Below are 27,480 nucleotides of genomic sequence, written 5' to 3'. Positions count from 1 at the left end.
TCTGGAACAGTTTGCCCCTACATATTAACCCATTCTGGGCAGGAACCCCTTTTGGTGTTAGCATTATGTTGTGCTTTAGCTATTGAAAAATAGCAGATCTACAAGCTCAGCTTGTAGGTCTGCTATTTTTGAAAAATCGAAGAACCACTGACATAGAAACATAGCTTTTTCAGAAAACTGTCAGGATGTAGAAGACATTTTTAGAATTTGATCTCAGGTCAAAATGGTTCGTTCCGTAGCCGTCTTCAAATCTTCACTTAAAACTAATTTATTCTCGTCCACTCACAGTTAACAGTCTTTGTATTGAGTTGTGCTTGAAATGTACTGTAATTCTGCAAACTGTTAATAAATATTTCAATCAATAAAATAAAAACCAAACAATAACATTTCTCCACAGGGTGCAGTCAAAGTCATTGATTTTCTCATTACCCACATGGCAATTACTGTGGCGTTATACACCGATACCTTCAGCTCGCTTACCACTGGTGTACAATTACTGGACACAGAAACACCTCAGATCAAACTGGGAAATCACACCAAGAAGATTTACAGCTGAAAGTCAAAGACAGAACTAAGGAAAATAATTGTGTTCCTCTTCACTTAGACTGGGCTGGGCAATAAATATACTTTATCAATATTATATCGATGTCATTCATGATATGAGCCTAAATATCAGGGATCTGGGAAATTGTAATATTGTGATATGGCATGATTGGAGCTACAATACAGTAAAGCGATGTAGGCCTAATTTTGTGAAGTTATCAGATTGTTCTACTGTAGCTTCTAATCTCAATGCTTTGAATTGCTTTCACAATATTTTGTGAAAGCACCATACTGGTAGTCATCCACACAATATTGTTAGGATATCAACACATTTGATTTAGTCTATATTGCCCAGCCAGACTAATAATTTATGTTCCTCTGATCTTCATAGCTGGTTAAAAACTGCAGTAAAAAGTAATCCTGTGTATGTATGTATGTACTGTATGTATGCGAGTACTACAGTACTACACAGTGATGCTCTCATTCAGCTAGGCTACAGTGTTCAGATTCATGCTAAACCAAGATGATACAATTTGAATTGATCATTTGGTTTATGAAACGTTAGCTGGTTTACATGTCAAGAAGTTCAGAAATGATATTTGCTAGTAATAGATCACGCTGCAATGCACAATGGTAATATAATCATGCTTAGTTTTTAAATATTCATTGATGATAACTTAAGTAAGGGTGATTGATTGATTGTTAGGTAAGGGATGTTATTTATCCTAATGGGTGATATATTATGATGAATCATCCTTTGATTGACAGAACGATGAGTCATGCTGCTTCCTATCCTATCCTATATGACAGTGACTCAACACCATCACTAACATTAACAGCCACAATACACCTCCCCATTCTAGACAATACATTTAATACAATTGAACATTTAAGCAATATATAACAGAGTTTCTCTCTCTCTCTCTCTAGCCAGAGATATATCTTGTTCAAATATACCAACAATGTAGGAAAACCAAATAATCAGAACAGTACTTATGACAAAAAGACTATAGTCCGACTCCTCATCGGTCTTCCTGATCCATGTTTACAAAGTCATGTGGTGGCTGCTGCCTGCTGCTCCATGTATTGTTGACATTATCCTGGCCTAGATACTAGCAAAAGGGACACTAGTTCCCCTTGAAGGCTCCAGTCATATTATCTGTTAATATCCACCAGGATTAAACAATAAAACATGAACACACCCTTCCTTTCTAAATCCGACTGGGTCAACGTTCAAGTCTGGGATTTTGCTTTACTGTCTTTGGACCTGACAAGGAGTTAAGCGTTGATTAAATCCCTTCTACGTGGATATCGCTAATCCCTGCTTAAGGTCCATAGCTGCCACGTTTTAAACAAAGGAGGAGATTGTTACAAACATTGGAGGTCGTGAATTGAATTGAACACCGGGACCGACCTTGCACTGAGTGAACTTCTACATGACTTAAAGACCCCTGCAGCTGAAACCATGGCTGAAACATCACATGTATGTGTCACACACACATGCACACGCATGGATGCATGCACGCACGGCACGCACGGCACACACACACACACACACACACACACACACACACACACTCACACACACGGTGTCAAGTTCAGCCAGTCAGTCATGACATGTCAGGTCCAGAGACAGAACACAGAGCACTGAGCAGAGGGATGATGAAGAGGAGGATTAGTTAGGTGTGTGTGTTACCGTTGCAGAACTGGAGCAGTGAGGAGGTGTCATACAGGCTGCTGTAGCTGGAAAAGCCGTCCTCCATTCTCAACCTCCACTCCGTCTCTCTCTCCTTCGTTCTTTTCTCTCTCCTCCTCGGTAGACTCCTCTCTCCTCCTCTCTCTGTCAGTTTATCGTTCACTTGCCGACCAAGGCTCTCCTTCCATTCAGTCTCCGCGGGTCAGGCTCCCTGTGTGAGTCGCCATGGTAACCCATTCACTCCGATTATGTCATGTGAACTCCAACCTCTCTCTGTCCTCTTCTCTTAATTCCCTCCTTTCTTATTCTCCTGAAGTCTTTTTTTCCTCTGCTCTCCAAAAAGGCTCCTGAGTGCCGAACTTCACCGACAGAATAAAACAAACACACGCCAAGGAATGTACGCCAGAGAGAGAAAGAGAGAGAGGGCAGCCAGTGAACCACTGACTGGAGAGAGACAGGGAGAAGTTAAAAACCCTGCCCCGGTGGGTTTGTTTTCTCGTCCGATGCTCGTCTTCAATTCTCCTCTCCTCCCTTTCTAATCCACTCCCTCCTTTCTGTTGTTCTATCGTTCCTCTCTGTCCACAGCAGCAGCTGGGTGTCGTTAGAGCTGAGCACTCTGGCTGATCCCCAGCAGAAAAACAGCTTTAAGAGCGCAGGCAAGCTGAGGCTCTGGCACAGACAAGCCAGTGTGTGTGTGTGTGTGTGTGTGTGTGTGTGTGTGTGTGTGTGTGTGTGTGTGTGTGTGTGTGAGCGTGCGTGCGTGCCTGTATGTGTGAGTGTTTAGATAAAAGCCTGGGACAGCCCAGCATTTCCCTGGCTCTCCCTGTCACAGTCCGAGGACGAGTGAGCTCACAGGGGGGTGGGGCCTGACTCCAAACAGATCCTCCCACTTTTAACTGCCTGCTTGGCTGGAGAGGAGAGAGTTAGGGAGATCATCATAAGTGATGTCATGTAATTTGGATTACTGATTACTTCTATTACTTCTCATTGTCACTATATTTTGTGAACGCACCAGATAGTCATCCACACAATATTGTCGCAATATCAACATATTTGACTTTGTCTATTATTGCCCAGCCCTACTAGACTATAATTCAATACATTCAATACATAATCTCTGATCGCCATTTAGCTGGTTAGAGCATGGGTTTTCAACAGGTGGTCTGTGGACCACTGGTGGTATGATTATTTTTTGTTGAGAAACTGTGAACTAAATAACCTGGTGACCTACAGTATGATGACCATCCATGTAGTCATTTACTGACAAGTTGGAGGTCAAGAAATTCAACAGAAAAAGGGAGTTATAATCTCAAGAGGGGGAAAGCACTGGATTGTCTGGTTGAGTCATTGTTATTCGTTATTAGGAAATGATTAGTAGTCAATGGACCATTGGTTGAGAAACAGTCAGTGGGATGTATACACATGAGATACATAGCCAGTGTTACAAAAGCATTTATCTTATAGTCCATGTCCCCACCCAACACAACAGTGGTCCCCAGGTTGATTCTTAGTCAGGGTGGTGGTCCCTCCTTCACAATCAGTTGAAAACCCCTGGGTTAGAGGACTAGTCTATCCTGAATTCTGATCACAACTGCAGTAAATACGAATCCTCTGTGTGTGTACTGTGTATGCATGCGAGTACTGTAGTACCACACACAGTCATGGTATCATCCAGCTATGGGCTACACAGTTTTCAGGAGAATGAAGGGAAGGTGAGAAGAGAGGAGAGGAGAGAAGGCAGGGGAGGAGAGAAAATAAGAAAACCAAAGTGATAGATGAAAGAATGTGAATGACTATAAAGCCACCACTATGAGATATTGTAAAGCGGTTGGTGCCTTAGTCACGCACCCACACCACACACGCATGCACGCACACGACGCGCACACAGACACAGGTGTGGAGTCACACTGGAACACAGGGACGGAGTGTTGCCCACTTGCCCCCATGATAGAGCAAAACATTTACCTCCTCAGTGCCAGCTCAGTGCTGCAGGCTGCAGCCACTACAACTAAACACGGTTATCATTGTGTCTTTCCTCCCTCTCTGTCTGACTTATCACTGTGTCTTTCCTCTCTCTCTCTGTCTGTCTGACTGTCTTATCATTGTGTCTTTCCTCTCTCTGTCTGTCTCTCTGACTGTCTTATCTGCACCGTCGCAGACAGCTCAGAGACCTAGAGATCATCATAACAGGAACAAGAGGAGGGGGCTGAGGAGAAAGGGAGACGGAGGGGAATTGAAAAGAGGGCAAAAGAAACGGAATAGAAGGGGGAGGGGATAGAGTGGAATAAAGAAAGATAGAGAGCCCAGTTTAGTGAGCGTATGAGCATGCGTGAGTGAGAGTGTTTCAGAAGTAGTGTCGATGGTGAAACAGAGCGCTTCCTGGAGTACTCTTTATTTTGACTTGGCAAAGGGGGGTTTCTGCTACAGACATGGGGGGGGTGAACCTCTTTGAATTATTCATAGTTCAGGCTTGCATGGGAAAATAATAAGAGCCACAGAGCAGAGAGGGCCTATGGCCTATATTCACGTAGGCAACTCTGTTTGAAATCACGAGAGGAAATGGAGCAAATAATAGAAAGAGATGCTCTAGTATCCGTTTCGAACTTCACTGTGTTGCCCTGGACCAGTATCCCGTTTAATTACAACTGCAGTCTTTTTGCATGTCCACTCCCAGTCCCAGACTCTGTCTCGTTTAGAAGGCTACATCATATCACTTTATTTCCTAAATGTTCTTTATCATGTGCCGCAGTGGTTCCCACACTTTTCCATGCCAATAAGGACCATGCAGCAAATATCCATAGGCTCGGGCAGCAAATATAAAATAAATAAATTGTGAAAATAGCTGCGTGATCTTTTTTTTTTTTTTTACAAAACTGTACAATAATGACTGACCATGTCCATAATAGGGATGACAGGTTCATAATGATTAAACGGGTATAATAATCCTATGAATTGAATTTAAAAATGTAAAACAAAATACATATATCCTCTCCCAAACCCTCTGAGTTCATGTGGCCAGTCAATGAGATCTATAAGTTTCAGGCCGGTCTGACAGCTATTGATTCTGTTATAAAATGAAAGCTAAATATTTAAAAATATAGAAAACATTATGTGAAAAGTCATGCATGACTCATGAATGGGTGGAAAGAAATACTTGCAACAGTTGGAGGCTCATAAAAAGTCTCACCAAGAAATGGCTATCACAGGACTGCCCCGGAAATAAAGGCTCACCTCCTACAGCCCCGCTGTAAAACATTGACCAAACCAAGAAGCTGTATTAAATGAAAACCATGGCGTCAGTGACACGGGCCCTGTAAGGCTAAGCTATTGACATGACCTCTCTGTAATTGTTATGCATTTGTGGATGCCCTGCCTGTAGCCATGCCTGTCAGCAATTTGAAACATGCCATAAAAAAAGGCATAAGGAATGGTATTTCATCTGATAAAATGAAAAGTGCATATTTCCTAGTCATTCTTTCAGCACTGTTATGCTTTATTTCTTCTAGGAGAGTGTAGTAGAGAGTCAGCAAAACAAGGGCAGACAGAGGAGAGACAAGACTGGGAGTCAAATCATGTCCTTGTAGCTCACGAGCACACAGTTTGTGCACTACCTGCTGGCAGAGCCACCAGGCCCCTCAACATTCTAACCAGTGTACATGGCTCATGGTGATGATGATGATGATTCTTCTTCATAAAGCAAGACAAACTATAATATTCACTGTGTTCTTTTCGTATAGGAACCAATCAATCGTTGCCCTAAGGGCTCCGAAGTCGCATTGTCTGACGGGCTAAGATTAGAGAATACTGGAACTCTCAGACTGCATGGGTTTGGGGGGAAGATTGGGATTTCTAGATTAGTGACGAGATGAGGTGGGAGAAAAGGGGATGGTGTGTGTGTGTGTGTGTGTGTGTGTGTGTGTGTGTGTGTGTGTGTGTACGTCATTAGGGGCAGCTGAAACGGGGGTATGCCCACCCCACCCATGTGCCTAGGCTAAACCCCATTTTACCTCTCTCAGCGGGTGCCAGCTGGTGGGAACACAGCCCCCACCCCTCCTCACCCCCACCGTTTCTCCTATACACATAAATAAACACCTCCCCATTGTCCTCCCATCACAACACACTATTACCACAAACCAGTAGGCACGTTTTATATTATACTTCTGAGGACATCAACATTTTAGGATGGTGATTTTATGAATGCCAAGTTTATTTATCTATATGTAGATCTGTTATTTTTCGATTAATGACACTGGTGCACAACCACATTTAAATCAGGCATAACTGCATCCCTTCGAGGCTATAGGCTACTAGATCCTAGCGTTCAAATGTGTACTCCTAACCCAGACCTGAATCTTTTCCTAATTGTAAGCATAACTCCCTCTTTTTGAACCATAAATCAACCATTTTATAGTGAGGACCATGCGGAGAATTGTCCTCACAATGTCTATTCAAATACTAGTTTGTTGTGCATTTGGCCATCACAAGAAATAGTAATAATACATACACATTCACAAACAAACGCATGCATGCACACACGCAATGCTTTAGCTTGAAATTCAGTTTGTGTATAGGCAAGCAACACCGACGTACAGAATATAAATTATGTTTTTATGCAGCTTCTCCTGTCCTTGGTAATGTACTGTATACACAGCCCCTTCACACACACATTCCTCTCTCATTCCACCGGGTCGCTCAAAACAGATCTACGTGCTAAACGAACACTATATTCTAGTATTTGTGTACTATTTGTGTACACCCCATGACCCACACAGACTTAAAACAAAACATCTCTCAGTCAAAATAAAACAACTAGAACTGCACTCTGTCGAGTGCCTATGGCCTACTAGTGCGCAAGCAGAGCGCGCAAGTGCTGTCGACCGCTACAATCTGTCAAATCTCAGCTTCTCTATGAAGGAACGTTTGAAATGTTGAATTATTAGGTTTAGCTATTTGCTACCTTCCTACTTTATGCATGTAAAAAAAATAGTATTATGAAGTATGGTACAAGTTTCTATCTATAAAAGAAATACAGTTTTATCGATTTAGAATTATTCTGGATCCCTTTTTAGTTTCTCAAAGAAAATGAAATCATCGATATCCGATGAAAGGTATATAAACTGAAATAAAATATGTTATCACGTATACAGTATAATTATTTAATTATTTATTTTAAATTGTCAATTGCTTTAAATTTACTTAATCTTGGACTATAGTGATATTAATACTAAATGCCTCTGTGTATATGTATATGTAATTTGTAAGTTGATTAGCGGTATACTGTGGTTACTTTGCGCCACTTTTGATGTGTATGCACCGTCCCAGCATATGACGTCAGGGTATAACTAGCTCTCAATGACGACGTAATAAAGATGTGGATTAAAGGACCCAATGCCAGAGTGTAATTGGTTTTCGATGGTGACGTAATGATGATATGTTTTAGTGTCGGGAGGATTAAAGGTAATGCTCCTATCTGGCACCACTGCCGTATCAGGCACAAGTAGTACTACACACACACACACACACCTGCTGACATGTTCTATATATTACACCCAGATGATCTGTCAGTCTGTCAGTGGGTCGGATTAAACACAATCAAATCCGTATGAGAGAACAAGGTCAATCCTCCTCAGTGTGATCCAGGTACCATCTGCTGGGCCCGTCCTGCTTTTTGTGATTTATTTATACCATGAATTAGTCAAACCCATGGTCTCTCTGGTGGCCTATATATAAAAACTAAATTGCAACAGTACTGGACTCAATCACGATTTAAATTTGGAGTGCCTGGGGCGGTCTGTGTTTTCATCATCTCAATCAGGCTGGAAAGCTCCATGGATCAAGACCCTCTTTGGTGGGAGCTGACACCGTATTTTTTGGCTGCTTTATGGATTTTTGCGACCATAGGTCGCAGATTACTATGAAAACCTGCAAAACCTATCCTTCCATTGTTCCGTCAGTCACGCCACCATATATGTCCGTCAGTCCCTCACGCCTTGTGACACGTCACACCGCCATATATGGCCGTCGGTCCGTCATGCCTTGTGACACGCATATGGAGAAGACTGGATCATCACCTAGATCTGCATATATGCAGTCGGCCAGCAACTCTACATCTGACCTCAAAACCCTTAGATCTTGACCCCCCCATGCCAAAGCGCCAGTGCTCGCCCAGCAGTCTGCAATCACCCAGGCGGATGCGTGCACGCTTCTCGCCCTCAGGGCGTCTTACTGGTAGACCAACTGCACTATAGATAAACCTCAGTAAATACTAGTGACTGACTGGCGCAGTTGACATTTTTAGCAAATCAACAACGAAAACAGCAGACTTAAAGGGGATTTCATATTAGCAAAGATGTTTTAAATGGGAGCTAAGAAGGTATACAAAATAAAATTCTTGAATCCACTGTAGCCTAAGTCAAAGCGTACAATAGGGATGGTCTGTTTTTCATCCGAATAAGTTAATCTGTAAACATGCAGTTGGTCATTGTCACTGTCAGGAAGAAACCAGCTATATCCATAATTCTTGTTTTTCAAATTTCATGAATTAATTACCTATTTTCTACTTTGTCTTATGACAGTGTCCTGCAAATGTATAGCAAAAAAAAGCTGACATACGAGGTAGAAGGTTGTAGTGAGCTTGTAGATCTGCTACTTTGTCCAATAGAGACGCCAGCTTGAAAGTTAAGTCAAGTCTGTCTGTGGATTTTAAAAATGAAAAGTATTAACAAGAGCTTGTGACAAATACACATCGTATGCATTGGAAGACATAGGTTTATTTTTCTCTTCTTTTTTTCAACAGTTTTGGACATAAAAGCTTTTCACCCGACAGCAACGCGACCAATATACTGTAGATCTGTGTGGGAGGAAATCTTACGAGCCAGTAAAATGTCTGGCATTTAAAACTGGTCCGATACAGTTCTTTTACTAGCATTTAAGTAGGGTTCATAAGTTCACCTTTTTGGCCACCATGCCAGGCAAGAACATCACAGAACAAGTCTGGGTCGAGTAAAAACAAAACTAGGAAATCCACATAGAGAAAATGCGGCTCCAATGTGGTCCTTGGACTACATGAGACCTGCCTGTGACGTCAGACACCTATGACATATAATGTATATACAACTCCAAATTCGTCCACGGTTTCAGCGTGATCACAGCCCCATTGCCGTCCAATAAAAGTGAAGTATAAAACATACAGAAAATAAAGTGGAGGTACTTCTGTGGCATACTAGCGTGCATACAAAGTTTGGTGCTCTAGTGGTTTAGCTCGACACACACACACCACACACACACACACACGTAAACATTTATATTGTAATAATGAGTCAAAAGAAAATAATGTGTTAGCTATAGGCCAAGATCAATTCAGGGTGTAAACAGAATGACATCTCATAATGCAGCAATATTAGAAAGGGAGGTGCAGCTCACTCTTTCTAACCCATTCTGACCTGAGATCAGATTCATACAAGGTTTCCACTGGACACACACTGGGTCTGATCAACCCATTCTGACCTGAGATCAGATTCTAAAAATGTCAGTCGTTCTTCGATTTTTCTAAAATAGCAGACCTACAAGCTCGTAGCGCGCCACTCGGTGGCGCGCTATGAGCTTGTAGATCTGCTATTTTTCAATAGCTAAAGCATAACATGATGCTAACACCAAAATGGGTGCCCGGTCAGAATGGGTTAATTACTGTCTGGATAGCAGAAGTTATTAGAGAAAGAGACGGAATGTGGGTGAGCTCACAATGAGCTGAATTAATGTGGAAAATGCATTATTTCCTGCCTGCTAGAGAAAATAACCCGTTATTCTTAAGCTATCAGAATGTGTTAAGGCTAAATTTAAAACAATATCCAATTCAAAACAACAATGTATGGTTTTGTGCAAAGGCAATGTTTTAAGATCCGAAGAGAGAGAGAGAGAGAGAGAGAGAGAGAGAGAGAGAGAGAGAGAGAGAGAGAGAGAGAGAGAGAGAGAGAGAAAGTTGACAACCTCCAGTCAAACTGTAACCTCTATATTTAGTCTAGTTTTGGAAATGGAATCCTGAGGCCAAGTCCTCCGCTTCTAACTGCCTAAAGGTTGTGTGTGTGTGTGTGTGTGTGTGTGTGTGTGTGTGCATGTGACATGCATGTGTGTGCATGCAGTCTCTGTCTGTGTGTACTCTATCAATAGAAACTGGTGTCCATGAAAATGAGACATTATTAAAAGGGTATTTGGAGGAATGTGACGGTGACCTACTTTAAAAAGACTAAGCCATTGAAATGAAATGCTAATATATTTAGTTAACGGCTCTCAGCAATAAATAGCCTCGGAAACCCAGGCGTTTTTATTTAAGCAAGAAATGAGAGATAGAAAGACAGCTCTCAGATTCAACCCCACACAGCATACAGTATGTGGTATACAGGTGGAAAGGGTAACAGGTACGGTCGCCCCAATTCCATCTCGCCCCAGTGTTTTCACACCGACAACTCGGTGCGGCGGTTCTTGTATTCTTTATTTTGTTTTTACTGAGAATAAGGTTAGAAATAAGTTTAGGGTTGTAGGCAGGCAAAGTTTTACTGGGGTTAAGTTTAGGAAATATAGGGTTAGGTTTAGGCATAGTTTTACTGAGGTTAAGGTTAGGAATAAGGTTAGGTTTAACCGTTTAAGCATAATTTACTTTACCAGGCCGCACTGTTCTGCCGGCTGTACGCCCGGGGCGAGTTGGTAAAGGGGAGAGTTGTTTTGTATTCGTGGAAAGTAACTAACTAACTTACTTTTTGGTACTTTAAGTATAGGCCTATATTTGAATTCCAATACCTTTGTACATTTTGAATTCTGGTCTTTTACTTGTAACAGTGGAGTGGAGTACCTTTTTCCACCACTGGTGGTATATATATATACTCCACTGAGGTAGCTAACACACAACTGCAAATACTAAAATCACACCATGTACAGAGGCATCAGTAGTTTATATTGCACCATCTGCAGAGCGCAAGTCTTCTCTTAATACTATATGGGGATGAATTACAGTATACAGTGCATGATTAAAAACAATCTTATATTTTTTTCAATATTTCAAAATGTAGAGATACTAAAAGGCACATGATGACATATCACAGCAAGAGAACACTGCAATGCGTTTTAGGGGAACCACAGCCAAATGCTTATGATTCATGAAAAGTGGGTCATCACTTAATGTTTTGGTACGGTCTTTGGTCATGGTACCTAATGACATTATGTATGTGGAAAGCCACGTACTGAGACTCTAAAATCTAGGACCTATAGGTTTGTCGCTGTTGGGCAGAAACCTTGTATCTCCATGTCTGTGTTCTTTCATAAAGCAATGCCCTAGCTCACAACACGGTTCACAAACATTTGACAATCTGTAAAACCATTTCACTTATGACATGCCCAAAATAGGGATGCCATTTTAAGTCTGTCGGTGCCGACTATATAAATATTTAACCAATGAAAAGTGTTAACAAGAGATTGTAACAAAATAACTAACATTGGAGCCATTGAAACACAGGTTACAACTGTTTGGACATACAAGGTTCCATTCAGTGATGATATGGAACACTATAGTCGGCACAATATAAATATCAAGCCCCAGAACAGCTGGTTAAAAAGCAAGTTAACTGCTAATGCAGTGGTTGGTTCTGAATGATATCCTGTATAAGAAATACAGCTCTCTGTCAAATACAGTAAATAAGGATTGATCCAAACGGTATTCAATTATAGACTACAGCTGAGCTGAGGTTCTCAATACTGCCTCTCTAAATACACTGCCAACACTGCAGCTGCAGCTATTGTTTGCTAGAACAATGCTGCTCATGTGGGATTTGAGGTGAATGAAGTGCGTTGGAAAGCCAGTAGGTGACGCAGGCTTCAAAAAAAAGTCTCACTTTGTGCCCCAGTTCACAAACAGTTACGCACATCCATTTCATCGCTGGTGCAGGACAAAACAAGTCACAAGATGATCTTGGCTATTTTCACTAGTTGTTTGGCTCCGGGGAGACATTCCCTTTTGGGTCTCGAGCTAAAAAGTTTGGGAACCACTGCCCTAATTAGCTCTTAATCCTGTGGCTGTGTACAAAAGTTGTTGTTGCTGTTGTTGGGGTCTTTGTCACCAGCACACATCATACCTAACTGAAGCTGAATTACTTGTATAGACTAGAGTTCACAGTAGTAAATGGGGTGAAATGGTCTTCTCTGTTGAGAATACATATAACAGGACCCAGGAATTCACTCCAAAACTGAAGATTGGACTTAAACTGCATGCAATGGAGATGCACACACGCATGCATGCACTCACACACACAGCACATGCGATGGATATTCAGAGAGACAGACAGTGAGAGACATAGCAGAAAAGACTGAACCGTTGTCGCCAGCCTAAAACATATATTTTAGCCATTAATAAAACGTATATTCAACACTATGTATGTGGCCAGCCCAATGTACCTGGAATGCCCTCAAATGCATTCAGTATGTATTCAGTATACAGGATGTTTCACACTGGACCTAACACAGTATGAAACATATTGGTGATATAAGATTATCTTGGTGGTGCTACACAATACAAAGGAAAGAAATGTTACCGGTAATTCACTCACACTCACACTATACATTGTAATACTGTAGGAACTGATTACAGCCACCTCCAGAGACCTGCAGTAATCCACCTCTTTTATCACTGCCACCATCTCCTCCTCCTCCTCTTGCATCACGATGGATAATGATGCCATCGTTGGGGATTAGAGGTCATAGGTCATGCACATTTCTCGTCATTGCATGCTACTTAAACGTAGTGGCATAATGGATCAGGTCTAATTCTACAAACACCGTCTACAGATCCTATGGTCCTTTGGCCAACGATGACGAGTTGTGTTCAATTAATGCTAATGAGCCTCTAATTTTGTGCACGCATGCATTGCATCACATTATAGCCCCAGAAATAATTACAGACCATTATATGGGAGGGAGGACTATATACGCATTATAATTAACCACACTATGAAGGTCCCTATTCCGGGGCAGCATATTTGGCGAAAACAGAATGTGTGCAGATTGTCAGCTCGTAGATTGGCTAGAGGTCTAGAGTGAAAATCACACCTGTGTGAACTGAGCGGTGCAACTATATTTGTATTGTTGTACTGTACTGTACTGTACACTGTATTGTACTGTGCAATTGTAATAGTTATAGTGCACTAGCCTGGCTAATAAGCCAGACCGAATCAGCCGTTGGCAAAAAACAAAAAGCAGTGTTGTGTGATATTAGTCTGGCTAATAGTGCACAGTGTGAAGCTCAACAGCACCACTAGAAAGAAAGGTGGTCACCCCTGGCCTGGGCCGTGGCTCAGCGGTCCAGGCACCGTGGCTGGTGATCCAGTCTGGCAGTGTGCCGCGGGTTCGACTCCCGATCCCGACGGCCTTCCCTTTACTGCACGTCACCCCCCCCCATCTCTCTCCCCATTTCCTGTCAGCCTACTGTCTATCCCTCCATAAAACATATAAAATGAAGGCAAAAGCCACAAAATAAAACATTAAAAAAAGAAAGTAGGTCAGCCGGGCCGTTTTGCAGCTGAATTCCTACTCCAGTCCAAACAGACATACATATTAGGGACACACGCGGCCAGTCATTGGAGCGGTGTGCATGCACCACTCAAGAAATGAGCAGAACTGGAACTAGGGGTGATAACTAGGGTTTAAGTGGTTAAAGTAAAACAGCAAAGGAACTTTAATGTTCTATACAGGCTAGGATTCGATCAGTCTTAGTGCTTTTATCCTCTTTATCCACAGATTTTGTATTGACCTGTATCTTCCTTGAACTGCACCCATTCTGCTGTTAAACAATTTTCAATCAATCAGTCCAAATGTCCAAATGAAGCAGGGATTCTCCACCGTGAACACTTCAGATATTCTACTGGCTACTGGCTAGTAGTGAGCCAGAGAATCTGCTTTATAATTCATCAACCTTACTGCTATGCTACGTAAATCGCTGTGTTCATCTCAAACCTGGTCATAAAGCAATTCATCACTAAGCATGTAAATGTACTCCATGGTGTAGTAGTACTGTGTACACACACACACACACACACACACACACACACACACACACACACACACACACACACAGCTATATGTTCTCTCAACCGACTACAACATTAATCACATCCGACTTGGCTGCTGAAACATCTCTGCACTCCCTTCCCCCAGTTCCTGAACAAGCAGGAACTCTCTCTCTCTCCCTCTCATTTTCATCACATTTTATTTATTTATCAATTTCATTTTCATGAAAACCTTTTCACTGCATTTTGTTTATGTCATGTTCCATTCCATTCCTTATTTTTGATACAAGCGCATCATGTAAAAGCTCGTAGATAAGTAAGCATGGGACCAAGGCTCGTGTACAAGCTGGGCTGCTAATGAAGCAAACACACTTGAATAAAAACCATTCATCAGGATGATGTTCTGCATTAAAGGGCCTCTGTTGCAGAACTTGACAGACCTTGCCAGCTCCAAAGTCACAGGCTCAATACAGCCCAAAATAAACCCTGGCACCTGAGCATCTAAGATCAATCAATGCAGACTGCATTCTAATGCATACTATTCGTTTACGATTTAGGCATTTAACTATGCTCTCATCCAGAGTGGATATCAGAGTAAATGGCATGTACCCTACCTAGTCAACAAAAGACAGGGTAAATGATCACGTAATTAATTATTAGTGCAAAACTACGGTATGTAAAACAATGAAGTGCTACAAAGTATCTAGGATATCAGATAAACATTCTGCCTGACGTTCCTTCCTAAAGGGGAGTTTTTCGTTACCATTGTCGCAATGTTGCTTGCTCTGGGTGGATCTTTGTTGGTTGGTTGTGATTTGACACTATAATAAAATTGAATTGAATTGAATTGAAACATCAAACCTAGCATCTGTCTTAACGACATCTAAGAATAACATGAGTAGAATTTGCGGACAAGCAAGCAGAACATAATTTTGAACAATCAACCAACATACAGTGCTGTATAGTAGTCTATATGGCCATTATGTATGTTTGGATCACAACTGGGGTAACCTATCACAATGATGGAACTAAGGAGGCTATTCTAGCATTGATGGCAGGGGTACCAAATGTGTGCATTAAGTTCAGACATATTCAGAATATGTTTAAGTTGAAACCATTTGTCTGGGGAAAATACACTGGACGATGCAGAAAATCCCATGCCAAACATCCTATTTCAGGTTGGTATTACATTAGCCTTTGAAATGAGAAATGCATTTGACGTCAACTTGTTTCCATATTGAGGCCACAGATGGAGTGCTGCTGACGTCAGCGGGAGATGAAGAGATGATGCTCTCTTCACCTCTCTTCTCCATCTTTCTGATGACACATTATGCTGACACACATACACGCACGTACTATGCCTCCCTCTTTTTCTCTCTCACACACACACACACACACACACACACACACACCTTGAAGGCATCTGTCTGTATTGTAACTTCTGCATCTGCCCAGTGCCCAATAGGAACACAGAAACAGGCCGCTTGCTCTAGTGAAGCTTTTTCATCTCAGAGACTTGTCATCCATCATCGTGGGCTTCATACAGTATATAGGCTACATACATCTCAGTTATATAATATCATGATCAACCAATTCTGCTTTTCATTTTCACGGACTTGCTGTAGTGTAGCATATACTGACTTACTACAGTACATCCTTTCTTCCTTCACCAAACATTGTGCTTGCCATCCACTTCACCTCTTGGATGCTATAGCTAGCCTACTTCAAAGGTCATGCTAAAGTTAAATAGTCGATCTTAAGCTCACAACGTGTTGCATCTGCTACGCGATAGCACTAGAGGCTTTCCCATACTACAGACCCGTTTAGAACCCCATTAGATTTTCCCTCACCCTGCTTTTTCCTTCACTAGGTCAAACAGAGTATTGTTCATGACCATAAGCTATGCCAATACTGACACCTGCAGGTAGACATGTCAAATGCTTTGGTAAATGCTGCCCTTGAACAAAGAAAATCAGCTTCAGGAACTATGTGATACATACATAAACACATGAATACATATTAATGTAATATAATAATCTAAATCTAAATCTCAGCCACAATGACAAATTACTGCCAAACCATATGCTGGACCCTATTGTAAACAAGTGTAATGCGTTATGGTGTCGTCCACAGTTAACAGTTTTTGTATTGAGTTGTGCTTGAAATGTACTGTAATTCTGCTAACTGTTAATAAATACTTCAATCAATCAATCAAAAAGCAGTGCCCACACCCCATGACAAGCTTCCAGGCACTCCAAAAATACTCCTGGAGATGAAAATAAACGCGTGTCATCCAAATAAAAACACATTGGCGAGTAATCTAAAACTGACTGGGTTAGCCAAATTGATATACAGTAGGTCTTAATACTAATAATATGATACTTGTCTTGTCTATTCTGTTTGTTAACAACAATATGGGAAAATGGCCATGAAAATGCTTTTCGGCTATAAGCTTGGCAAAAATAGTTAACTTTACTTCAAACAAAAAACTAAATCTTATTAAGTGCCAGAGCATCGCCCGTGATTGTCGTGTTTATTGGGCAGGTAAAGGCAGGTTTTGTTGTGTCTGGCAACACTGGTTTCTATCAAGAATTACAGAGGTCAGTCTAGACATGCATTTCACTGCCGTCGGCTCCTTCCTGGAATCTGTGTTCGAGTGGTGTAGAACATCTCTTATCTAGCTTTATCAGATTGGCTGGTGGAGGACAAAATGACTCATAGAAGGTCACAATGAGTCAGCTTAAAATGTTTGGTACCATTTCTTGGCCAACACAGTGTGGCATGTAACTTTATGCTATATAATATTATAGGACAAAGCGTTACCAGTTATGTTTAACACGTCTGTGGTTTGAGGACACTAACAGTTCAGACAGACAGCTGTCAAGTTCTTTCCATTATAAACCGTCCAGGGAATTGTACAGGGGCTATCCCAGAGAGGGAAGGGGGGGGGTATATGGGTAGAGACTGAAGGGAAGAGGGCATTAAAAGAGAGTGACTGAGAGAGAGAGAGAGAGAGAGAGAGAGAGAGAGAGAGGGGCAGTAGTAAATGTGGAATGAAGGTTTCTATTTATAACCGATTGTTTCTGGTACACTTCACCTAATACTTGGTCATCACTCCCCTATGTAAACACATGCGCACGCATGCACGCACACAGACCCAACTTTGAGAGCCACTGGTGCACAGAATGGTGCCATACCACAGGGGTTCTCAACCCGTGGGTCGCGACCCCTCATGGGGTCGCCAAACTATTTTTATTTTATTTTTTTCCCCCAACTGAATGGATGGGAAATCGAGAATTAAGAGTTTACATGGTACACATGGTACATGCATACACCTTCCTAATGATTATATCTGGTTTCAGTATTTAATTATGGTGTATTGTCTCTATTATTAAGGTTATTGTAGCAGTCAATTTATATTGGGGGGCGGGGGGGGTCCCCGAGACATTGCCAAAGCATTTCCCGGGGTCCCTGGCCCGAAAACGTTGAGAACCCCTGCCATATCACATTGATGAACTCTGTACAAACCACTCTTCCATATATGGGCCCATGTTGAGACCAGCTCCTGTTTGCAGCCCAATAGTTGCTGGCTGAGCAGCTGTCCCAACGGAAGGCATAAAGCCAACATGGCACAAGAAAAATAAAACCTCCGACACACACACACACACACACACACACTAAACTCTTACCCATAGGTAGCCCGTCACAGTCCGACATGGTGACAGGAGTATGAGGACCCAGTGTCTTCTGTCTCTGTCAACGGGGTTGCGTGGCGTGTTGTGTCCCTCTCAGACGGCGGATCACTCTTGTTGCTAAAGGGTTCCGTTTCAATATCTCTGTCTTGGTCTCCTTCTGTAACCAACTCACTCGGTTGCACTTCTCTCTAAATCTGCTCTCTCTGCCTGTGGGTCTGCGTGTCTCTCTCCATATACTGTATGCGTGTGTATCTCCCTCTCCTCTGTTCCCACCATCTGACCAGTGCATTCAACTGTCTGTCCCATTATAGGACAGGGGACTTGCCAATCAAAGATCACACAGTGGTGCTATTGGACAGCACATTGTCTAAGTCTTCCCTCGAGGACTACTTTGACCCTTAATGCTTATGAGTGTCCATGTTTTGTAATAAAATAACAAGCACAAAAAACAGTATAAAAAAAATTCACGTACCCAGTTTGTCTTCTTCTGAATTCTTTCAGCTTTTCTTCTAGATCTTGTCATGCTTTGCATCTGGTTTGCCTATAGAGAGGAAGGTGAGACAGTATCGAGAACTGAGATTATCATACTTATTAAATGCCATAGTGCAATTAACCCATTCTGATCTGAGATCAGATTCATACGAGGTTTCCACTGGACACACACTGGTCTGATTAACCCATTCTGACCTGAGATCAGATTGTAAAAATGTCAGTCGTTCTTCGATTTAAAAAAAAATAGCAGACCTACAAGCTCGTAGCGCGCCACTCGGTGGCGCGCTATGAGCTTGTAGATCTGCTATTTTTCAATAGCTAAAGCATAACATGATGCTAACACCAAAATGGGTGCCCGGTCAGAATGGGTTAAGGATCTTTGAATAGACAACAATGAACACTGCAGAACATAGCATTTACTTCATTACTGTGGTAATCATGACTCTGTCCTTCGCACAGAGGATCCATACATTGTAACATACAGTACAGTAGGATATAACATACAGTCTCATTGTTTAGTCTTTATTGTTACAGTTAATGGTCATAGAGAGGTGGAGCCTTCAATGTCACCATACAGTATATGACTGAATATACTCAACTGGTCATTTAAGCTAAATGGTACAAGTTGATTATATTGTGATATGACATCATGATGATGATCATCGTTGGGCCCAATAATTCAAATATTCTCAATCGTGTGTGTGTTTGTGTGTGTGTGTGTGTGTGTGTGTGTATATGTGTGCGCTGGGATACTGCCAACTTTCTCAGTCTGCAGACCGGCATCACACATCAAGCACACGGACACACAAGGTCCATGATTGAATACAACAATGTGACGTCATTTGAGCTTTTTTGGGGGGGGGGGGGGTACCGTCCTAAAATCGGCTCTTCGGTGCTACTGATTCCGTGGAATGATGGAGTGCATTATAAATAAACTTTATTCTTTTTATATTATTACCTGATCAGGTGACTATAGTACTCTTTCCCTGAACTTCTCTGCCAACAGTACCTCATTCCTGGCTTCTCTCCTGCTGTGCTGACGTGCCTCCCTGCCTCATTTGCTAAGCTGCTGCTCATGAAGTTTTGCAAATCCCACCGCCTCCCCACTATCCACCTGAGGCTCCGTTTAGACTCTAAACTTTAGAGCCTCCTGGGGTCTTAATTAATTCCCTGTAATTCTATTTGGCTTATAACTTAACTAAAATGTTCATACTACATGGAATGAATATAGAGACAGAGCCCTGACGCTAAAGTATGCTTCATACTGTATATCTATGCTCAATTATGCTCAATAAATATATATACAAAATGTACATTTCGTCGCCACATGTTTGAACAACGGTAAGGTAACCAGCGGTCAAAAACCATTGCCCTTCCGGGTCACCCATGACAGTGATTTTAAATGTTTAAATTTGTACTCATTGGCTTCCATAGTTCATCCAGATTGGCTAAGATTGCCTTCCAAAGTTTGCAGGATTGGTCCGTTTTGAACAAAATGCCTCAAATATAAACATTTCCGTGAAATTATGCACACACATTCCCACTAGGTCGCAGAAGAAATGCCACTTAATGGAAGAAATGCCACTTTACAGAATAAATGCCACTTAACAGAAGAAATGCCACTTCAAATCAACCTCATGGTGGCCCTATAAGAGCCCTATCCTACCTAAAACTGCACGAATCTGTGTAAAAGTTTGTATGCACACTTCCTAGACTAGAGGCCAAGGAAAAATGTCTGCCCTGCATTTTCATTCACCAGAGGCTGACTTATGTCAAACAAATGTTTTTATACTAGTTTTTATATTAGTCATAAAGATTTTATCCAAATTGGTACACGTGATTTTTTTTTTGCAGGTGTGGCCCGTTTTGAAAGAAATTGCCTCAAATCATGAACACATGCGGCAACCAATTGCTGTGAAACTTGCTCTGAACACACATTTACATTATGTTCATTCATTTTTTTTCAGTTTTCAGTTTTCAGTTCATCATTCCCTTTTAAGTTTGCCCTAATATAGTGCCACCAGGAAGCACATTTTTCAAAAAAACATGTTTATACTACACATTTTGTCCAAACATCACAAATGTTCCTGACCTGGTGGGTCTCCTTCAAACATTGAGCCATCACAGAATATGAACTTGGCAGTGAGGTCACAAACAGGACCATGTCTTTAACACAATTACACACTTACTAAAATAGTAACTAATTTTAACCATTATTAAACTACTCGTCATTTCTACTAGTTTATGCAAATGTGCGAATCATCTCATTAACTATGGACTATACAAAATGTCCCAAGCAGAAATGGATTCTAGGTCAAACCTAGACCAGGACAGTGAGGGGATGTTCAATAAGACCAGCTTGATGAATGTAGGGTTTGCTGAGGCAACATTATACCTGCTTTGTCTTCTCTGATGTGGATCTAATCCCCATTAATGACCGTAACATCTATGGCTGCTTTAGTAAGCCCAGACACCTGTCTGTGTCTGTTGACAAATATGGTTTCATGTTGCCGTACTCAACCATATTTGGAGGGGTTGTGTCATTGTCCAAAGAACAGTACTTGACCATTAATGGCTTCTCAAACAACTACTGGGATCAACTCCCTCAGATACACCATCAACAAGATTGCGAAGGACACACTTTACACATTTATCACTGTGGACATTGGCACTCAGCCCAAAATAGATTGACTGTTTTGAGCCTTTGCTAGGGGACAGTGGAATCAAGCCTTTTTCTTTCTGTTCTTCATACATGAGGAAAATGTCCTTCAGAGTTCAGAGACATGGTGACATAATTAAACATGTAGTGCCATGATTTTTTTCCACCCTAAAATAAATAAATTATATATTATATAAGATGGAAGACTTTTTGTTCAAAAAAGTGTACAGTATAACTTTGTGCAAGTAGTCACAAAATCATTGGGCCCAATAATTCTCAATCACATTGTGTGTGTCATGGTGACAACTCTCAAAAATAATTCAGCGTTCATTCGCTCCAAGCTATCTCACACATGCCCTCATTCCCGTTAATGCTCGTTCTACATGTTTAGCCGTCAAAGCCGGTCGTACTGTAGCTGTCAGTGTCAAAGTGTCGAAGTGAACCCACCTTTAAAATGTACATGAACATACACTGTGGCTTCCTGTACCCAGTACAGTATGTCGTGTTCCACTGAACTGGTTGTTCAACACGTCAGACATGCTTTCCTAGTGCGAAGCACCACCAGGCTGATGTTCGATGGTGGTGTCAGTGATACAGTGATACACCATGATCTCTGTTCAGTATTCTCCTCAGCTGTAGAACGCCACAACCGCTAAACTCAGGAAAGAGGAATAGGAAATATGGAGAGAAAACTATTAATACAAATCATACTACTGTGTCAGTTATTGATATTGTTTTGGTTATGGACGCATTCCACTGATTGCAGACTCATTAATCAGATGGAAGCAAAGGACAGGCTAACTCAACAAAGGCTAACTCAACAAACACAAAACCTCTGGCTCTACAAAGGAAAAACAATGGAAGTACAAACAAATCTGTCATCCTGTCCCGACACCTCTCCTCACTTGGTGGGTCCACTTCATGTGGAGTTCAATTGGAACAGGACCATGGAGGCTGTGAGGACAGATTTAGGCTCTACTCTACTTGAGGGAGGACGTTATAAGCCACCAGACTGTATTTCACATCACAAGGTGAGTATATTCATGAAGAAAATATGCTGTTTTAACTAAAACGGGTGAAGAAAATAACAGTAAGACTAGGTCTATATGCTCCTGAAGTCTTCACAGAGTAACGTTGTATGTAAAGTAAATCTGTCCATATACTTTTGCTCTTTCCTTCAACGCAAAATCTCTTTGCCAGAAATAGCCAATCTATGAGCTTGTAAATCTGCTATTTTCACTGAACGTTCACCTCAGAATAGGGACTGTAGTTCATCTGGTTAACAGAAAATTACATACTATTTTAATCACACGTAAAGATGAAATGTCCTACCTATGCACCTACGGACGGCTGCCAATCGAAACTGGCCCCCGTAAAAAAAGAAAATCTGAGTTACCCCCCACACCCCTTTTTCCTCATACTGTAATATATTTTTCTTTATACGACTATTTCCAGTTTTTTCATAGAAGTGTATATTTGCACGTCTTTAAATGTTCTGATGAATTTGAAATGGTGGACCCTGTTGTAAACAAGTCTTATTGCTTTACCATGGTTTCATCCACAAAGTAGCAGTTTATCATTGGCATCTTCTTTTAGGTGGCAATCATCATTCCATTCCGAAATCGTCATCAACACCTGATACACTGGCTTTACTACCTCCATCCCATGCTGCAGCGCCAACAGTTGGACTATGGAGTGTACATCATTAACCAGGACGGTGAGGGGATGTTTAATAAGGCCAGATTGATGAATGTAGGGTTTGCCGAGGCAATGAAGGAGTACAATTATACCTGCTTTGTCTTCTCTGATGTGGATCTAATCCCTATTAATGACCGTAACATCTATGGCTGCTTTAGTAAGCCCAGACACCTGTCTGTGTCTGTTGACAAATATGGTTTCATGTTGCCGTACTCAACCATATTTGGAGGGGTTGTGTCATTGTCCAAAGAACAGTACTTGACCATTAATGGCTTCTCAAACAACTACTGGGGCTGGGGCGGTGAGGATGATGACATTCTACAAAGAATTGCCATGAAATCCATGACAATCTCTCGGCCTGACATGGCGACTGGGAGGTTCAAAATGATCAAGCATGAAAGAGACGTGCATAATGAACTTAATCCGCACAGAGTTGACATGCTCGAGAGAACCTTATCAACCATGGAAGAAGATGGGATCAACTCCCTCAGATACACCATCAACAAGATTGAGAAGGATACACTTTACACATTTATCACTGTGGACATTGGCAGCCCATAATACTGTAGATGATAGTGTATTGAGCCTACACTAGGGGAGTAGGGGACAGTGGAATCAAGCAGTTTTGATGTTTTTGAGCAGTGCCTAACCGCACCAATGTATGCGTGTGTCAAGGTTCAAGGTCTTTATTAATGTCCCAGAAGTCTGTATGTTTCTATGTATGCATGTATGCACGCTGGGCAAGACCTACGCTGTAGTGTAATAAACTGAACGGAAGTGCTGTCATTTGGCGGAAGTACCGCTCAAAGAAATGACGTTGATGCTTTAGAAATCTGTTTACATTCTCAGTGAATGAAACAAGTGCTGTGATTAGTTTAAAAATATCGTATCCGACAGATGTTTCGACCAGACACTTCCGGCTATACACTCTCTGCCTTAGGTCGTGACCAGGCATTTCTCTTTGCAGATGAGCAAGGCAGGGACCTATGTATGTATGCATTTGGTTAAAATGGGTGGGGTTTAAAAAAAGGCAAGAGCTTGCTCTGGTGCACTGGCCTAAAAGTGGGTCCTTAAAAACTGCTAAAACGTCTGAAATGTATGTATGTAGGTATGTATGTATGTATGTGTGTAGTATTTAAAAAGGGGGGGGCTTTTTAGTAAAAAGCCCAGCCCACAAAACCTTCATATATTGCCTATTCACTGGGGACTATGCAAGGCAGAGGCGTATGTATGTATGTATGTATGTATATGTATGAGTACGGACAGCTGCAATAGCGATAGGTGACCTACCTTCAAGTGGAGCTGTTGAGCTTCACACTGTGGCCAGTACAGTACAGTACTCGTAGTGTTTCTTAACCTGTGTCCCGCGGTAGTTTACTGTGCCTTTTGATCTGTCAGGTGTGCCTCGAGATTTTGACCGAAAGTAACACTAGCCCACCCCCGAAAGCGATAGCTAGGCGTCCTATTGTTGTGTTGTTGTTGTTGTCACACGTGCGATAACGACATGCCGACGGAACAATAGACTCTAACGACCATCGGCCATAGAAATGTTAATCGCGCCTGGCAACTTTACTGTATAAATGGGACACAGACATGGCATTCACATTCTACAGCTACTACAAGATGGAACCAGCAGCAAAAAAGAGATGCATCCATGCAGAAGACGCTACATTTCGCTCCCTCCAGAAAGACACCACCACCACCAGAACCCGACAGCACAGACAGCGCCGCCGTGTCACCTGCATCTGATGACGGCACAGCAAGCGGCCCCTCGCCGCCGGGGGGAACAACAACGGCGACTACTACCAACGCAATGCCTACAAAGAAAGCCACTGCCAGACTGTACCGTGATGATTACATTAAGTTTGGCTTCACGTTTACTGGGGATACAACGTACCCGATTCCACATACATTGGCAGAAACAGTAGTAGCCAAAACTATGAAACTCATGGGGCGTCACTTTTTGCCACCAGATATTGTAAAGGAATTAGCAAATGTGCCGCTCTCAAATTACACAATTGGCCGACGCATTGAAGACATGTCTGCAGATATCGAGAGTGTTGTCATACACAAAATTATGAGGAGTGGTAAATTTGCACTGCAAGTGGATGAATCAACAGATATAAGTGGACACGCACAGCTGTTGGCAAACGTGAGATTCATTGATTGTGACGCGGATGGTGACTTCATCCCAGCCAGGATAAAAACTATTTGTTCAGGAAAACAAGCTCAATGTTCACACTAAGACAGAACTTGTCAAACATATTTACTTTTCTTTTTATCAATTATTTTTTACGATTTTCTTTATACAAAAGTGCTCAAGTTTAAGACCATTGTATTGTGGCAAAAGATTTTTTTCTCTTTTTTTTTTTTACAACTCCTTTTTTTATTTAGAAGTATTACTTTGCATTGACAAATTGAACATGTGTGTGCTATATTTTGTATGAGTTTTCAAAAATAAATTGGTGAAACTGAGGCACTGTCTCTGTCCATTTCTTTCTCTTTAAAATTTGAATTTGACGAGTGCTGTCATGTGTGTTTTTAAAAGTATATTGGGTTCATATATATATATATATACACACCGGTGTATATATACAGTATATACACACACACACACCGTATATCTAGGTGTGCCCCGATATTTTTAGGCTATGAAAAGTGTGCCCTGGGACAAAAAAGGTTGAGAAACACTGCAGTACAGTACAGTACATATATTGGAATCAGTTACACTCCAGCTAACTGCCAATGCAGCCCTGGCCTGCAGAGGGCGGCAACAGACTGTCTTGGGGGTGGTTTGCCAGTGATGCGGTACATTATGTACCAGGATGTTTTGGTTCTCTTCATGTTATGCTATGACTGGTGATGTTACATTTACATGCAGAAGTTTAGCAGAACAATATGAGAAGTAAAGTCTATTCTTGCAACCACTGAGTGATTATTTCAGACGAGATATAACAGTACAGTGTACACTGTACAGTACAGAATAAAGTAATTTTAACAATACATGAATCGTTGCACTGCTCAGTTCACAAAGTTGTGGGGGAAAAAAAATATCTTTCTGTTATCCATACATTAGCAGTATTGCCTTCAGACTTCAGAGATAAAGGTCCTGTTGCTGCACATTTTGTGGAATCCAATTACTGTCTCTTCCCTTCATAGAAGAGGGGGACAGAGGCTTTCTGGATTCAGTCTCTAATAACATTGTCCCCATTTGGCCAAAATGTTGACTTCTACAGTCTACAGTACATTTATTTAACAAAAATATATTTAAGAAATATATTTTTGTACATTTATTTTTTAACCCCTTTATTTCCCCTTTCTGATTCACAAATGGCCTACTGACTGGCCTACGACTGGCTTATGGGCTATTCAGATAACCTTAGGCTGGGGACTCAGGTTAAACCCAGGACATGGTAGACTATTTCTTTATATATTTTTGATCGTATTGAACTGTATTGTATTGAACTCATTGTATTATTTAATTGTCACTTCACTGTGTGGTTCTATTTCATATTTTAATGTAGCCCATATGCAATATCTTAGATATGTTTGTCATAGTGACAAGGAATTAACATTCCAGGGTCTTTCATTCATGAGGTACAACTCCTCCCTAATAACCCAGAAATGTGAGACAGCTGATCCCGAATGCTCTTACTTAGCCCTAATCAGAATGTTATTGGTCATATGACTAGCCCAGGCTCTATGTGACTTGAAATGTTTTTCCACATACCCTGAAGAAGGCAGTTGTTTGACAAAATCAGCACTTTGGCAATTAGTGTGTGGACACTTTTTTGTCTTTCAAAGACTATCACCTTTTATAATGAAAGGTTTTCCCCATTACAAATGTCATATAAACTCCAAAAGCCCTTTACCATCAAAGTTGTTGTGAGTATTCCCTGGAAGCATAATCCACCAAAGCCAGTATACTATGAATCATATCAAACTCAAAACTATGCACATTCATCATACATTTATGAAATAAACTCATTGTGTTAACGGTTCTTTCAACTTTTTTCACTCAAACTTGGTAACCAGTAGGCCAGTTTCATTACTTTTACTGTGTATATGTGCCAGCATTATAATACAAATACTATATTAGAAGATTAAAAGGAAAAAAACTGCTAAAACATAGCTAAGACTAAAAGGCAGAAAGGGAGATTTGACAGGGGTGTTGGGGGCGCATTAACGGGTGCAGTTACAATTGGGTTAATAACAATATCACTGGTTTTGACCTCCCACAATGTCATGAGTTAACCACTTTAAACAGCGCCAAAGATGTCTGCGTAGGGCGAGAGGCATCCTGAAAGACCCCTCTCACCCAAACCACAGACTCTTTACCCTTCTTCCATCCGGGAGGCGCTATAGGTCTATTGGTTCCCGCACTAGTAGGCTCAGGAACAGCTTCTTTCCTGTTGAACTCTGCCCCTCTTCAATGACACTGAACAATGATACCCCCTTCCGTCCCCCCTTCCTCCTTCCCATCTGAACTCTCATGCTCACACCATACATACACTAGCATGTTATGGCTTATGGCTTGTGTGGGTGGGTGTGTATATATATATGCATACTCCTTATTTCTATTTATACTTCATAGTCTATTTTTCTATTTATTTCCTATTTATTATATACTACTGTACATTCTGTACATTC

The 27,480-nt window shown here is 41.4% G+C and overlaps 2 protein-coding genes across 12 annotated transcripts in view; one reads left to right on the top strand and one right to left on the bottom strand.

Moving 5' to 3' along the window:
* Positions 1-18,205, bottom strand: part of eml1 (EMAP like 1) — a 69,554-nt gene extending 51,349 nt beyond the window's left edge. For 6 of the 11 annotated variants that reach the window (XM_080784022.1, XM_080784023.1, XM_080784026.1 and 3 more), the window contains exon 1: positions 2,240-2,954. In XM_080784022.1, the coding sequence (XP_080640148.1) occupies positions 2,240-2,306 (67 nt within the window). In that variant the 5' untranslated portion in view covers positions 2,307-2,954. Of the gene's footprint in view, positions 1-2,239; positions 2,955-8,851; positions 8,933-17,975 lie in introns of those variants that run through there. The other 5 variants (XM_080784017.1, XM_080784020.1, XM_080784021.1 and 2 more) reach the window with 2 other exon arrangements.
* Positions 18,206-22,069: 3,864 nt separating this feature from the next.
* On the top strand, positions 22,070-23,391 carry LOC308328949 (beta-1,4-galactosyltransferase 1-like; the record flags this gene model as incomplete). Its single annotated transcript, XM_080783084.1, has 2 exons — positions 22,070-22,163; positions 22,729-23,391. The coding sequence occupies exons 1-2, from the start codon at positions 22,080-22,082 to the stop codon at positions 23,389-23,391; spliced, it is 747 nt and encodes a 248-aa protein (XP_080639210.1). The 5' UTR covers positions 22,070-22,079.
* Between the last annotated feature and the right edge of the window lie 4,089 nt (positions 23,392-27,480).

This window comes from Protomyctophum bolini (genome assembly GCF_963924005.1).
Source record: "Protomyctophum bolini genome assembly, chromosome: 15".
NCBI classification, from domain to species: domain Eukaryota; kingdom Metazoa; phylum Chordata; class Actinopteri; order Myctophiformes; family Myctophidae; genus Protomyctophum; species Protomyctophum bolini.
The sequence above is the reverse complement of the archived record's forward strand: the minus strand, read 5'-3'. Positions and strand labels throughout refer to the sequence as shown.